This window comes from Ylistrum balloti, unplaced genomic scaffold, assembly GCF_031769215.1.
Source record: "Ylistrum balloti isolate Yb309-2 unplaced genomic scaffold, AGI_CSIRO_Ybal_v1 Utg370092, whole genome shotgun sequence".
Taxonomy (NCBI): Eukaryota; Metazoa; Mollusca; class Bivalvia; order Pectinida; family Pectinidae; genus Ylistrum; species Ylistrum balloti.
In genome coordinates, this window is record NW_026782123.1 from 493,031 (window position 1) to 507,239 (window position 14,209).

At 34.7% G+C, this 14,209-nt stretch overlaps 1 protein-coding gene across 1 annotated transcript in view; it reads left to right on the forward strand.

Annotated features, from left to right (window-relative positions):
* Positions 1 to 14,209, forward strand: part of LOC132549941 (putative ferric-chelate reductase 1 homolog) — a 53,213-nt gene that overhangs the window by 15,328 nt on the left and 23,676 nt on the right. The window contains exon 12 of the mRNA XM_060213926.1: positions 12,485 to 12,555. Coding sequence (XP_060069909.1) covers positions 12,485 to 12,555 — 71 coding nt within the window. The remainder of the gene's footprint in view (positions 1 to 12,484; positions 12,556 to 14,209) is intronic.

The following is a 14,209-nucleotide window of genomic DNA, read 5'->3' on the forward strand; positions in this document are numbered from 1 at the left end:
TGATGACCTATAGCCATCAAGCTTTGTCTGTCATCGTCCACCATGAGCTGTGCCCCATCCGTTATCTGCCATGCGTAAACTTTTGGCATTTTCGGATTGAGCTCAAACTTGCATGAAATGATCCTGAGATTTTCCTGAACGAATTGTTGTTTTTTTTGGGGTATGTCTTAAGTCAAAGATGGGTGCCATGGTTGCCGTCTTGAAAAACATATTCTTAATTTCTTTTCTTGTACCACTGGCTCCATTTAACTAAAAATTGGAGGGAATTTTAAGGAAAGGTAGCCAACAAAGTGTTGTTATTTTCCGAACTTGTCAAAACTTTGATACAGCAGCCAGGGAGGCTGATTGCACAATCATGGTTTTCCTGTGTAACATTTATTTCAAACTTCTTCTTAAGTTTCACCAGTTGCATTGAGCTCCAAATTTAATGTCAAAAAATAGGTAACGCTTGTTACAGTTACCTACTCCTCACCAAAACCACCATCTGTATCATGGAAAACAGCTTCTAAATATAATTTCATTCAAAGTAGAAAAAAGAACCCTTCTCCCTGCTGAGATGTTACTTTGTATAGATTTTTAGGCCATAACACAATAATACAAAATCCATGCTTTAAACACAATGCAGGGAAAATCATCAGAAACAGTGCAAGTTATCTGGTATTGAAAATGTTGAGACTTAATCAGCTTAACATATCATAAACATTTCCATCATGAGGAAGAAATGACTTCTGTCAGCATCTGTTACATATATAGATCTACTTCATACTCAGGTCATCACATCGTTGTTTTCTTATTTCCTTGAGGCCTAACATTATTTGGTTTTCCAAAAGCGACCTTCATTCTGAAACTCTACGTTTCTTACCTCATCCAAGAATATAGGTCCAACAGATAGTTTTTGATTGTCTCAACATTTGGTTTCACCTGCTGTGTGTATCAGATATATAAAAATCAGATTTGTCGAGTGACGTTGATTCTCCGTGAAGGTCACCTGAAATTGATTACAGATCACTTATACAGAACAATGAGACAGGAATTAATCTGAACCAGTATTGGGAAAAAACCATTTTAATTTTGTGACTGACCAGATAAAGGTGTGGTCCTGATTTCCATTGTTTATGTGTCTGTCTGCTTGAACAATCTTGCACATTTCCGACCATTTCTATGGAAATGTACACATATCCTATCTCCGCCCACATGTTGCACTTAATTCAACAATTCTTGTCAGAAGTAAAAGTTACATTGTTGAGTATAAGACATTTCCAATCGACTGTCAGAAGTAAAAGTTACAGTGATTGTTGCCATGGTGACAGATAATAAGACATTTCCAAGTGGTTGTCAGAAGTAAAAGTTACATTGTTGAGGATAAGACATTGTCAGAAGTAAAAGTTACAAGTGACATTTCCAAGTGACTGTCAGAAGTAAAAGTTACATTGTTGAGGTAGATAAGACATTTCCAATCGACTGTAAAAGTTACATTGTTGAGGATAAGACAACTGTCAGAAGTAAAAGTTACATTGTTGACTTTAATCAATTCAGACATTTCCAAGTGGTTGTCAGAAGTAAAAGTTACATTGTTGAGTATAAGACATATCCAAGTGGTTGTCAGAAGTAAAAGTTACATTGTTGAGTATAAGACATATCCAAGTGGTTGTCAGAAGTAAAAGTTACATTGTTGAGTATAAGACATTTCCAAGTGGTTGTCAGAAGTAAAAGTTACATTGTAGTGAGTAAAATATACATTGTTGTAAGACATTTCCAAGTGACTGTCAGAAGTAAAAGTTACATTGTTGAGGATAAGACATTTCCAAGTGACTGTCAGAAGTAAAAGTTACATTGTTGAGGATAAGACATTTCCAAGTGACTGTCAGAAGTAAAAGTTACATTGTTGAGGATAAGACATTTCCAAGTGACTGTCAGAAGTAAAAGTTACATTGTTGAGGATAAGACATTTCCAAGTGGTTGTCAGAAGTAAAAGTTACATTGTTGAGGATAAGACATTTCCAAGTGGTTGTCAGAAGTAAAAGTTACATTGTTGAGGATAAGACATTTCCGATCGACTGTCAGAAGTAAAAGTTACATTGTTGAGGATAAGACATTTCCAAGTGACTGTCAGAAGTAAAAGTTACATTGTTGAGGATAAGACATTTCCAAGTGGTTGTCAGAAGTAAAAGTTACATTGTTGAGGATAAGACATTTCCAAGTGGTTGTCAGAAGTAAAAGTTACATTGTTGAGGATAAGACATTTCCAAGTGGTTGTCAGAAGTAAAAGTTACATTGTTGAGGATAAGACATTTCCAAGTGGTTGTCAGAAGTAAAAGTTACATTGTTGAGGATAAGACATTTCCAAGTGGTTGTCAGAAGTAAAAGTTACATTGTTGAGGATAAGACATTTCCAAGTGACTGTCAGAAGTAAAAGTTACATTGTTGAGGATAAGACATTTCCAAGTGGTTGTCAGAAGTAAAAGTTACATTGTTGAGGATAAGACATTTCCAAGTGGTTGTCAGAAGTAAAAGTTACATTGTTGAGGATAAGACATTTCCAAGTGACTGTCAGAAGTAAAAGTTACATTGTTGAGTATAAGACATTTCCGATCGACTGTCAGAAGTAAAAGTTACATTGTTGAGGATAAGACAAGTGGTTGTCAGAAGTAAAAGTTACATTGTGGTACGACTGTCAGAAGTAAAAGTTACATTGTTGAGGATAAGACATTTCCAAGTGGTTGTCAGAAGTAAAAGTTACATTGTTGAGTATAAGACATTTCCAAGTGGTTGTCAGAAGTAAAAGTTACATTGTTGAGGATAAGACATTTCCAAGTGGTTGTCAGAAGTAAAAGTTACATTGTTGAGGATAAGACATTTCCAAGTGACTGTCAGAAGTAAAAGTTACATTGTTGAGGATAAGACATTTCCAAGTGGTTGTCAGAAGTAAAAGTTACATTGTTGAGGATAAGACATTTCCAAGTGGTTGTCAGAAGTAAAAGTTACATTGTTGAGGATAAGACATTTCCAAGTGACTGTCAGAAGTAAAAGTTACATTGTTGAGGATAAGACATTTCCAAGTGACTGTCAGAAGTAAAAGTTACATTGTTGAGGATAAGACATTTCCAAGTGGTTGTCAGAAGTAAAAGTTACATTGTTGAGGATAAGACATTTCCAAGTGGTTGTCAGAAGTAAAAGTTACATTGTTGAGGATAAGACATTTCCAAGTGACTGTCAGAAGTAAAAGTTACATTGTTGAGGATAAGACATTTCCAAGTGACTGTCAGAAGTAAAAGTTACATTGTTGAGGATAAGACATTTCCAAGTGACTGTCAGAAGTAAAAGTTACATTGTTGAGGATAAGACATTTCCAAGTGACTGTCAGAAGTAAAAGTTACATTGTTGAGGATAAGACATTTCCAAGTGGTTGTCAGAAGTAAAAGTTACATTGTTGAGGATAAGACATTTCCAAGTGACTGTCAGAAGTAAAAGTTACATTGTTGAGGATAAGACATTTCCGATCGACTGTCAGAAGTAAAAGTTACATTGTTGAGGATAAGACATTTCCAAGTGACTGTCAGAAGTAAAAGTTACATTGTTGAGTATAAGACATTTCCGATCGACTGTCAGAAGTAAAAGTTACATTGTTGAGGATAAGACATTTCCAAGTGACTGTCAGAAGTAAAAGTTACATTGTTGAGTATAAGACATTTCCGATCGACTGTCAGAAGTAAAAGTTACATTGTTGAGGATAAGACATTTCCAAGTGACTGTCAGAAGTAAAAGTTACATTGTTGAGGATAAGACATTTCCAAGTGACTGTCAGAAGTAAAAGTTACATTGTTGAGGATAAGACATTTCCAAGTGACTGTCAGAAGTAAAAGTTACAAGTGACTGTCAGAAGTAAAAGTTACATTGTTGAGGATAAGACATTTCCAAGTGACTGTCAGAAGTAAAAGTTACATTGTTGAGGATAAGACATTTCCAATCGACTGTCAGAAGTAAAAGTTACATTGTTGAGGATAAGACATTTCCAAGTGGTTGTCAGAAGTAAAAGTTACATTGTTGAGGATAAGACATTTCCAAGTGGTTGTCAGAAGTAAAAGTTACATTGTTGAGGATAAGACATTTCCAAGTGGTTGTCAGAAGTAAAAGTTACATTGTTGAGGATAAGACATTTCCAAGTGGTTGTCAGAAGTAAAAGTTACATTGTTGAGGATAAGACATTTCCAAGTGGTTGTCAGAAGTAAAAGTTACATTGTTGAGGATAAGACATTTCCAAGTGGTTGTCAGAAGTAAAAGTTACATTGTTGAGGATAAGACATTTCCAAGTGACTGTCAGAAGTAAAAGTTACATTGTTGAGGATAAGACATTTCCAAGTGACTGTCAGAAGTAAAAGTTACATTGTTGAGTATAAGACATTTCCGATCGACTGTCAGAAGTAAAAGTTACATTGTTGAGGATAAGACATTTCCAAGTGGTTGTCAGAAGTAAAAGTTACATTGTTGAGTATAAGACATTTCCAAGTGACTGTCAGAAGTAAAAGTTACATTGTTGAGGATAAGACATTTCCAAGTGACTGTCAGAAGTAAAAGTTACATTGTTGAGGATAAGACATTTCCAAGTGGTTGTCAGAAGTAAAAGTTACATTGTTGAGTATAAGACATATCCAAGTGGTTGTCAGAAGTAAAAGTTACATTGTTGAGGATAAGACATTTCCAAGTGGTTGTCAGAAGTAAAAGTTACATTGTTGAGGATAAGACATTTCCAAGTGGTTGTCAGAAGTAAAAGTTACATTGTTGAGGATAAGACATTTCCAATCGACTGTCAGAAGTAAAAGTTACATTGTTGAGTATAAGACATTTCCAATCGACTGTCAGAAGTAAAAGTTACATTGTTGAGGATAAGACATTTCCAAGTGGTTGTCAGAAGTAAAAGTTACATTGTTGAGGATAAGACATTTCCAAGTGGTTGTCAGAAGTAAAAGTTACATTGTTGAGGATAAGACATTTCCAATCGACTGTCAGAAGTAAAAGTTACATTGTTGAGGATAAGACATTTCCAAGTGACTGTCAGAAGTAAAAGTTACATTGTTGAGGATAAGACATTTCCAAGTGGTTGTCAGAAGTAAAAGTTACATTGTTGAGGATAAGACATTTCCAAGTGGTTGTCAGAAGTAAAAGTTACATTGTTGAGGATAAGACATTTCCAAGTGGTTGTCAGAAGTAAAAGTTACATTGTTGAGGATAAGACATTTCCAAGTGACTGTCAGAAGTAAAAGTTACATTGTTGAGGATAAGACATTTCCAAGTGACTGTCAGAAGTAAAAGTTACATTGTTGAGGATAAGACATTTCCAAGTGACTGTCAGAAGTAAAAGTTACATTGTTGAGGATAAGACATTTCCAAGTGGTTGTCAGAAGTAAAAGTTACATTGTTGAGGATAAGACATTTCCAATCGACTGTCAGAAGTAAAAGTTACATTGTTGAGGATAAGACATTTCCGATCGACTGTCAGAAGTAAAAGTTACATTGTTGAGTATAAGACATTTCCGATCGACTGTCAGAAGTAAAAGTTACATTGTTGAGGATAAGACATTTCCAAGTGACTGTCAGAAGTAAAAGTTACATTGTTGAGGATAAGACATTTCCAAGTGACTGTCAGAAGTAAAAGTTACATTGTTGGGGATAAGACATTTCCAAGTGGTTGTCAGAAGTAAAAGTTACATTGTTGAGGATAAGACATTTCCAATCGACTGTCAGAAGTAAAAGTTACATTGTTGAGGATAAGACATTTCCAAGTGGTTGTCAGAAGTAAAAGTTACATTGTTGAGTATAAGACATTTCCAAGTGACTGTCAGAAGTAAAAGTTACATTGTTGAGGATAAGACATTTCCAATCGACTGTCAGAAGTAAAAGTTACATTGTTGAGTATAAGACATTTCCAATCGACTGTCAGAAGTAAAAGTTACATTGTTGAGGATAAGACATTTCCAATCGACTGTCAGAAGTAAAAGTTACATTGTTGAGGATAAGACATTTCCAAGTGGTTGTCAGAAGTAAAAGTTACATTGTTGAGGATAAGACATTTCCAATCGACTGTCAGAAGTAAAAGTTACATTGTTGAGGATAAGACATTTCCAATCGACTGTCAGAAGTAAAAGTTACATTGTTGAGGATAAGACATTTCCAATCGACTGTCAGAAGTAAAAGTTACATTGTTGAGGATAAGACATTTCCAATCGGGATAAGACATTTCCAATCGACTTCAGAAGTAAAAGTTACATTGTTGAGGATAAGACATTTCCAAGTGGTTGTCAGAAGTATAAGTTACATTGTTGAGGATAAGACATTTCCAAGTGGTTGTCAGAAGTAAAAGTTACATTGTTAAAAGTTACAGGATAAGACATTTCCAAGTGGTTGTCATAAGTAAAAGTTACATTGTTGAGGATAAGACATTTCCAAGTGGTTGTCAGAAGTAAAAGTTACATTGTTGAGGATAAGACATTTCCAAGTGACTGTCAGAAGTAAAAGTTACATTGTTGAGGATAAGACATTTCCAAGTGGTTGTCAGAAGTAAAAGTTACATTGTTGAGGATAAGACATTTTGACTGTCAGAAGTAAAAGTTACATTGTTGAGGATAAGACATTTCCAAGTGGTTGTCAGAAGTAAAAGTTACATTGTTGAGGATAAGACATTTCCAATCGACTGTCAGAAGTAAAAGTTACATTGTTGAGGATAAGACATTTCCAAACTGTCAGAAGTAAAAGTTACATTGTTCAGATAAGACATTTAAAAGTTACATTGTTGAGGATAAGACATTTCCAAGTGGTTGTCAGAAGTAAAAGTTACATTGTTGAGGATAAGACATTTCCAAGACATTTCCAAGTAAAAGTTACATTGTTGAGGATAAGACATTTCCAAGTGACTGTCAGAAGTAAAAGTTACATTGTTGAGGATAAGACATTTCCAAGTGACTGTCAGAAGTAAAAGTTACATTGTTGAGGATAAGACATTTCCAAGTGACTGTCAGAAGTAAAAGTTACATTGTTGAGTATAAGACATTTCCGATCGACTGTCAGAAGTAAAAGTTACATTGTTGAGGATAAGACATTTCTGTCAGAAGTAAAAGTTACATTGTTGTTATAAGACACAAGTGACTGTCAGAAGTAAAAGTCAGAAGTAAAAGTTACATTGTTGAGGATAAGACATTTCCAAGTGGATGTCAGAAGTAAAAGTTACATTGTGCAAAACTTAGTGTGAGGATAAGACATTTCCAAGTGGTCAGAAGTAAAAGTTACATTGTTGAGGCATAAACAAGTAAAAACTTGTCAGAATTTAAAAGTTACATTGTTGAGGATAAGACATTTTTAAAAGTTACCAGGATAAGACATTTGACTTGTCAGAAGTAAAAGTTACATTGTTATTTAGGTTACAAAATAAGACATTTCCAAGTAGGGACTGTCAGAAGTAAAAGTTACATTGTTGAGGATAAGACATTTCCAAGTGGTTGTCAGAAGTAAAAGTTACATTGTTGAGGTATAAGACATTTCCAATAGACTGTCAGAAGTAAAAGTTACATTGTTGAGGATAAGACACTTAGTTAGGGGCAGTTGCAAAACTTAGTTAGGGGCAGTTACAAAACTTAGTTAGGGGCAGTTACAAAACTTAGTTAGGGGCAGTTACAAAACACAGTTAGGGGCAGTTACAAAACTTAGTAAGGGGCAGTTACAAAACTTAGTTAGGGGCAGTTGCAAAACTTAGTTAGGGGCAGTTGCAAAACTTAGTTAGGGGCGGTTACAAAACTTAGTTAGGGGCGGTTACAAAACTTAGTTAGGGGCGGTTACAAAACTTAGTTAGGGGCGGTTACAAAACTTAGTTAGGGGCGGTTACAAAACTTAGTTAGGGGCAGTTACAAAACTTAGTTAGGGGCAGTTACAAAACTTAGGTAGGGGCGGTTACAAAACTTAGTTAGGGGCAGTTACAAAACTTAGTTAGGGGCAGTTACAAAACACAGTTAGGGGCAGTTACAAAACTTAGTTAGGGGCAGTTACAAAACTTAGTTAGGGGCAGTTACAAAACTTAGTTAGGGGCAGTTACAAAACTTAGTTAGGGGCAGTTACAAAACTTAGTTAGGGGCAGTTACAAAACTTAGTTAGGGGCAGTTGCAAAACTTAGTTAGGGGCAGTTACAAAACTTAGTTAGGGGCAGTTACAAAACTTAGTTAGGGGCAGTTACAAAACTTAGTTAGGGGCAGTTACAAAACACAGTTAGGGGCAGTTACAAAACTTAGTTAGGGGCAGTTACAAAACACAGTTAGGGGCAGTTACAAAACTTAGTAAGGGGCAGTTACAAAACTTAGTTAGGGGCAGTTGCAAAACTTAGTAGTTAGGGGCAGTTACAAAACTTAGTTAGGAGTTACAAAACACAGTTAGGGGCAGTTACAAAACTTAGTAAGGGGCAGTTACAAAACTTAGTTAGGGGCAGTTGCAAAACTTAGTTAGGGGCAGTTACAAAACTTAGTTAGGGGCAGTTGCAAAACTTAGTTAGGGGCAGTTGCAAAACTTAGTTAGGGGCAGTTGCAAAACTTAGTTAGGGGCAGTTGCAAAACTTAGTTAGGGGCGGTTACAAAACTTAGTTAGGGGCGGTAACAAGACTTAGTTAAAGGCAGTTACAAAACCTAGTTAGGGGCAGTTGCAAAACTTAGTTAGGGGCAGTTACAAAACTTAGTTAGGGGCGGTTACAAAACTTAGTTAGGGGCGGTTACAAAACTTAGTTTGAGGCAGTCACAAAACTTAGTTAGGGGCGGTTACAAAACTTAGTTAGGGGCAGTTACAAAACTTAGTTTGAGACAGTCACAAAACTTAGTTAGGGGCAGTTACAAAACTTAGTTAAAGACAGTTACAAACTTAGTTAGGGGTAGTTACAAAACTTAGTTAGGGGCAGTTACAAAACATAGTTAGGGGCGGTTACAAAACTTAGTTAGGGGCGGTTACAAAACTTAGTTAGGGGTGGTTACAAAACTTAGTTAGGGGCAGTTACAAAACTTAGTTTGAGGCAGTTACAAAACTTAGTTAGGGGCAGTTACAAAACTTATTTAGGGGCGGTTACAAAACTTAGTTAGGGGCAGTTACAAAACTTAGTTAGGGGCGGTTACAAAACTTAGTTAGGGGCAGTTACAAAACTTAGTTTGAGGCAGTTACAAAACTTAGTTAGGGGCAGTTACAAAACTTAGTTAGGGGCGGTTACAAGACTTAAAGTAATTTTTCTAATTTAGGGGCAGTTCAGCTTGTGGTAGAGTAAACTGAATTCATTTAGTAGTAAAAGACAGATTATTTTGTTTGTTTGGTTTTGTCAAGAAATTGTTCTCTCAACATTAGCGTAACCATTGAACAGCATCGAAAGATGCTCACCAGCGTCAAAAACTCGCAGAGACCCTGAAGTACCCTTTATGTCTGTACATTGAGTCCCATACATACCTGTGCTTTATAGTAAGATTAAGATCCCTGTTTTTGTCATGTTTTTGATTGTGAAGCACGAGGATTTGTTAAATGAAAAATAAAACTCTGGCATGTTGTGTAGTTGAAACTGCATGTTGTGATTACAGATATGGTGCTTATACAGAGGTTCTTGGTGTTTGATACAGAAGGATAAATCATACTTTCAAATTTTTATCATGTAATGGAATTATATTATATACTGAAATTATTATAATGAAATGTTAACATTTGATCTGCATTTCCTAAAATTCCTTTGGCATGCAATGTAAAGATTGGTTTTGTTGTTGTGAAGTCAGACCTCTAATTCATTCTTGTTTGTTGTGAAGTCAAACCTCTAATTCATTCTTGTTTGTTGTGAAGTTAAACCTCTAATTCATTCTTGTTTGTTGTGAAGTCAGACCTCTAATTCATTCTTGTTTGTTGTGAAGTCAGACCTCTAATTCATTCTTGTTTGTTGTGAAGTCAGACCTCTAAATCATTCTTGTTTGTTGTGAAGTCAGACCTCTAAATCATTCTTGTTTGTTGTGAAGTCAGACCTCTAAATCATTCTTGTTTGTTGTGAAGTCAGACCTCTAATTCATTCTTGTTTGTTGTGAAGTCAGACCTCTAATTCATTCTTGTTTGTTGTGAAGTCAGACCTCTAATTCATTCTTGTTTGTTGTGAAGTCAGACCTCTAATTCATTCTTGTTTGTTGTGAAGTCAGACCTCTAATTCATTCTTGTTTGTTGTGAAGTCAGACCTCTAATTCATTCTTGTTTGTTGTGAAGTCAATTCACCTCTAATTCATTCTTGTTTGTTGTGAAGTCAGACCTCTAATTCATTCTTGTTTGTTGTGAAGTCAGACCTCTAATTCATTCTTGTTTGTTGTGAAGTCAGACCTCTAAATCATTCTTGTTTGTTGTGAAGTCAGACCTCTAATTCATTCTTGTTTGTTGTGAAGTCAGACCTCTAAATCATTCTTGTTTGTTGTGAAGTCAGACCTCTAATACATTCTTGTTTGTTGTGAAGTCAGACCTCTAATTCATTCTTGTTTGTTGTGAAGTCAGACCTCTAATTCATTCTTGTTTGTTGTGAAGTCAGACCTCTAATTCATTCTTGTTTGTTGTGAAGTCAGACCTCTAATTCATTCTTGTTTGTTGTGAAGTCAAACCTCTAATTCATTCTTGTTTGTTGTGAAGTCAAACCTCTAATTCATTCTTGTTTGTTGTGAAGTCAGACCTCTAAATCATTCTTGTTTGTTGTGAAGTCAAACCTCAAATCATTCTTGTTTGTTGTGAAGTCAAACCTCTAACTCATTCTTGTTTGTTGTGAAGTCAGACCTCTAAATCATTCTTGTTTGTTGTGAAGTCAAACCTCAAATCATTCTTGTTTGTTGTGAAGTCAGACCTCTAATTCATTCTTGTTTGTTGTGAAGTCAGACCTCTAATTCATTCTTGTTTGTTGTGAAGTCAAACCTCTAAATCATTCTTGTTGTTGTGAAGTCAAACCTCTAAATCATTCTTGTTTGTTGTGAAGTCAGACCTCTAATTCATTCTTGTTTGTTGTGAAGTCAAACCTCTAAATCATTCTTGTTGTTGTGAAGTCAAACCTCTAATTCATTCTTGTTTGTTGTGAAGTCAGACCTCTAAATCATTCTTGTTTGTTGTGAAGTCAAACCTCTAAATCATTCTTGTTTGGGTCCAAACCTTAAGTCCGTAAGGAAGAAATCTGAAATAAGATTGTATCACCCAAAGTACATTGAAATTAGATCACAGAGACCGTTATGTCTAATGCAATGGTAAATTAAGGGCTTAATTTCTGGTAATGTACTTGTCATAACATTTTGAACTTAATGAAATGTTGATGAAACTGGAAACATAAATTCACAACCCAAGCGTTTGGTGTGTTATCTTTTAGTGTTTAAAATATACCTTCCTGCTTGAGGTTGACACAGGTTTGTTCTTTTGAAATACATTTCTGTATAATGTACATTGTATGTATCACACAATAGATTTGTTCTAACTGTTGATGTGATCCTCATGGCCCACAGACCACTATGTATTACCACTAAGTGAAGAGAAACAGATTGTTTAAATCATTTTTGTTTTCAATATTGTTATTTTGATACAATTTTATATGGTAATGGAGTAAGGTCACTGACCTTTTTTCCTAAGGTCAAAGGTAAAATATATGTGAAATTCAAGTTCATTTGTCCCCATCATGACTTTTGAACGATGAAAGAACTCTTTATAACATTTGAAACATAAATGTGTCACCAACAGTGGTCTATTTGTGTACTGCAATAAGATAAAGGTGACATTCATCTCTATAGGTTAAACTAGAATTTGAGGTGTTACCTGTTGTGGAGAAAGGTGACTTTTTGCCTGTTTTTAGGAAAATTTCAGACAGCTCTTTTCATCAGAATAAATCTACAGTGTTGAGATTTAAGTATTTCTTTTCATGACAAATAATGACAATAAGTAAAATATCTTAATTAGTTCTGATTTGGGGAAAAATTTTCTACTTTGCAGAAATTTCACCGTGTTTTCAGTATATTTTCTTGATGGGGAATTTACCCGGTATTTATAATCAGAGGGGAAGACACACCACTTCGCAAATACTATCATTTTGTGGTAGTATAATTTGTCTTGATTAATTATCTCAAGGTCAAAGTTCAAATAAATACATTCTTCATTTTAAGAGGTGGTTGGAGGTTTAAATTTAGAACTCTGTGAAATATCTTGACAGAATTTAAAAAATATCTGTGGAATCAAGTGTTGTGCATTGCTCTGAAATTTATGCAGAAATCTTTCCTCTGTCAGTCTGAGGGTTGGAGTCGGAGGGGTGAAGTCAAAGACTCGGGGAATTAAGAACTTTCATAGTCTATCTATATTGTAATGACAGGACTTTAATTGGTGTGTAGAAGCATCCTTGGGTGAAGAATTTTCACAACTGATCAGGGAATTGAGAAAAGGTGAACAATAATAGAGACATATTAATGGAAATTTTCTATATTCATTTCAGAAAAATCTGAAACGTATGAAATGCATGAAAAGTCTTCGTTTAATCGACCCCAACAGAACAATACCACAAACGTAAGTATATATAGATATAACAGTAATTCAAAAATAAGATTTAAGAAATACTTCCTAATGTGTGATTAACTCAAATTGATCAGCTTTAACAAAACAAATTCTGATGGTGAAGGAAAAAACATTTGTGGTATGTGTATTTTATAGTGAAGTAAACATTCCTTGTATGTGTGTTTTACAGTGAAGTAAACATTCCTTGTATGTGTGTTTTACAGTGAAGTAAACATTCCTTGTATGTGTGTTTTACAGTGAAGTAAACATTCCTTGTATGTGTGTTTTACAGTGAAGTAAACATTCCTTGTATGTGTATTTTATAGTGAAGTAAACATTCCTTGTATGTGTGTTTTACAGTGAAGTAAACATTCCTTGTATGTGTGTTTTACAGTGAAGTAAACATTCCTTGTATGTGTGTTTTACAGTGAAGTAAACATTCCTTGTATGTGTGTTTTACAGTGAAGTAAACATTCCTTGTATGTGTGTTATACAGTGAAGTAAACATTCCTTGTATGTGTGTTATACAGTGAAGTAAACATTCCTTGTATGTGTGTTTTATAGTGAAGTAAACATTCCTTGTATGTGTGTTATACAGTGAAGTAAACATTCCTTGTATGTGTGTTATACAGTGAAGTAAACATTCCTTGTATGTGTGTTATACAGTGACTTAAACATTCCTTGTATGTGTGTTATACAGTGAAGTAAACATTCCTTGTATGTGTGTTATACAGTGAAGTAAACATTCCTTGTATGTGTGTTATACAGTGAAGTAAACATTCCTTGTATGTGTGTTATACAGTGAAGTAAACATTCCTTGTATGTGTGTTATACAGTGAAGTAAACATTCCTTGTATGTGTGTTATACAGTGAAGTAAACATTCCTTGTATGTGTGTTATACAGTGAAGTAAACATTCCTTGTATGTGTGTTATACAGTGAAGTAAACATTCCTTGTATGTGTGTTATACAGTGAAGTAAACATTCCTTGTATGTGTGTTTGAAGTAAACATTCCTTGTATGTGTGTTTTACAGTGAAGTAAACATTCCTTGTATGTGTGTTATACAGTGAAGTAAACATTCCTTGTATGTGTGTTATACAGTGAAGTAAACATTCCTTGTATGTGTGTTATACAGTGAAGTAAACATTCCTTGTATGTGTGTTATACAGTGTAAACATTCCTTGTATGTGTTAGTGTGTATGTGTGTTATACAGTGAAGTAAACATTCCTTGTATGTGTGTTATACAGTGAAGTAAACATTCCTTGTATGTGTGTGAAGTAAACATTCCTTGTATGTGTGTTATACAGTGAAGTAAACATTCCTTGTATGTGTGTACAGTGAAGTAAACATTCCTTGTATGTGTGTACAGTGAAGTAAACACTTGTATGTGTGTTATACAGTGACTTAAACATTCCTTGTATGTGTGTTATACAGTGAAGTAAACATTCCTTGTATGTGTGTTATACAGTGAAGTAAACATTCCTTGTATGTGTGTTATACAGTGAAGTAAACATTCCTTGTATGTGTGTTTTACATGTGTGAAGTAAACATTCCTACAGTAGTAAACATTCCTTGTATGTGTGTTTATAAACATTCCTTGTATGTGTGTTATACAGTGAAGTAAACATTCCTTGTATGTGTGTTATACAGTGAAGTAAACATTC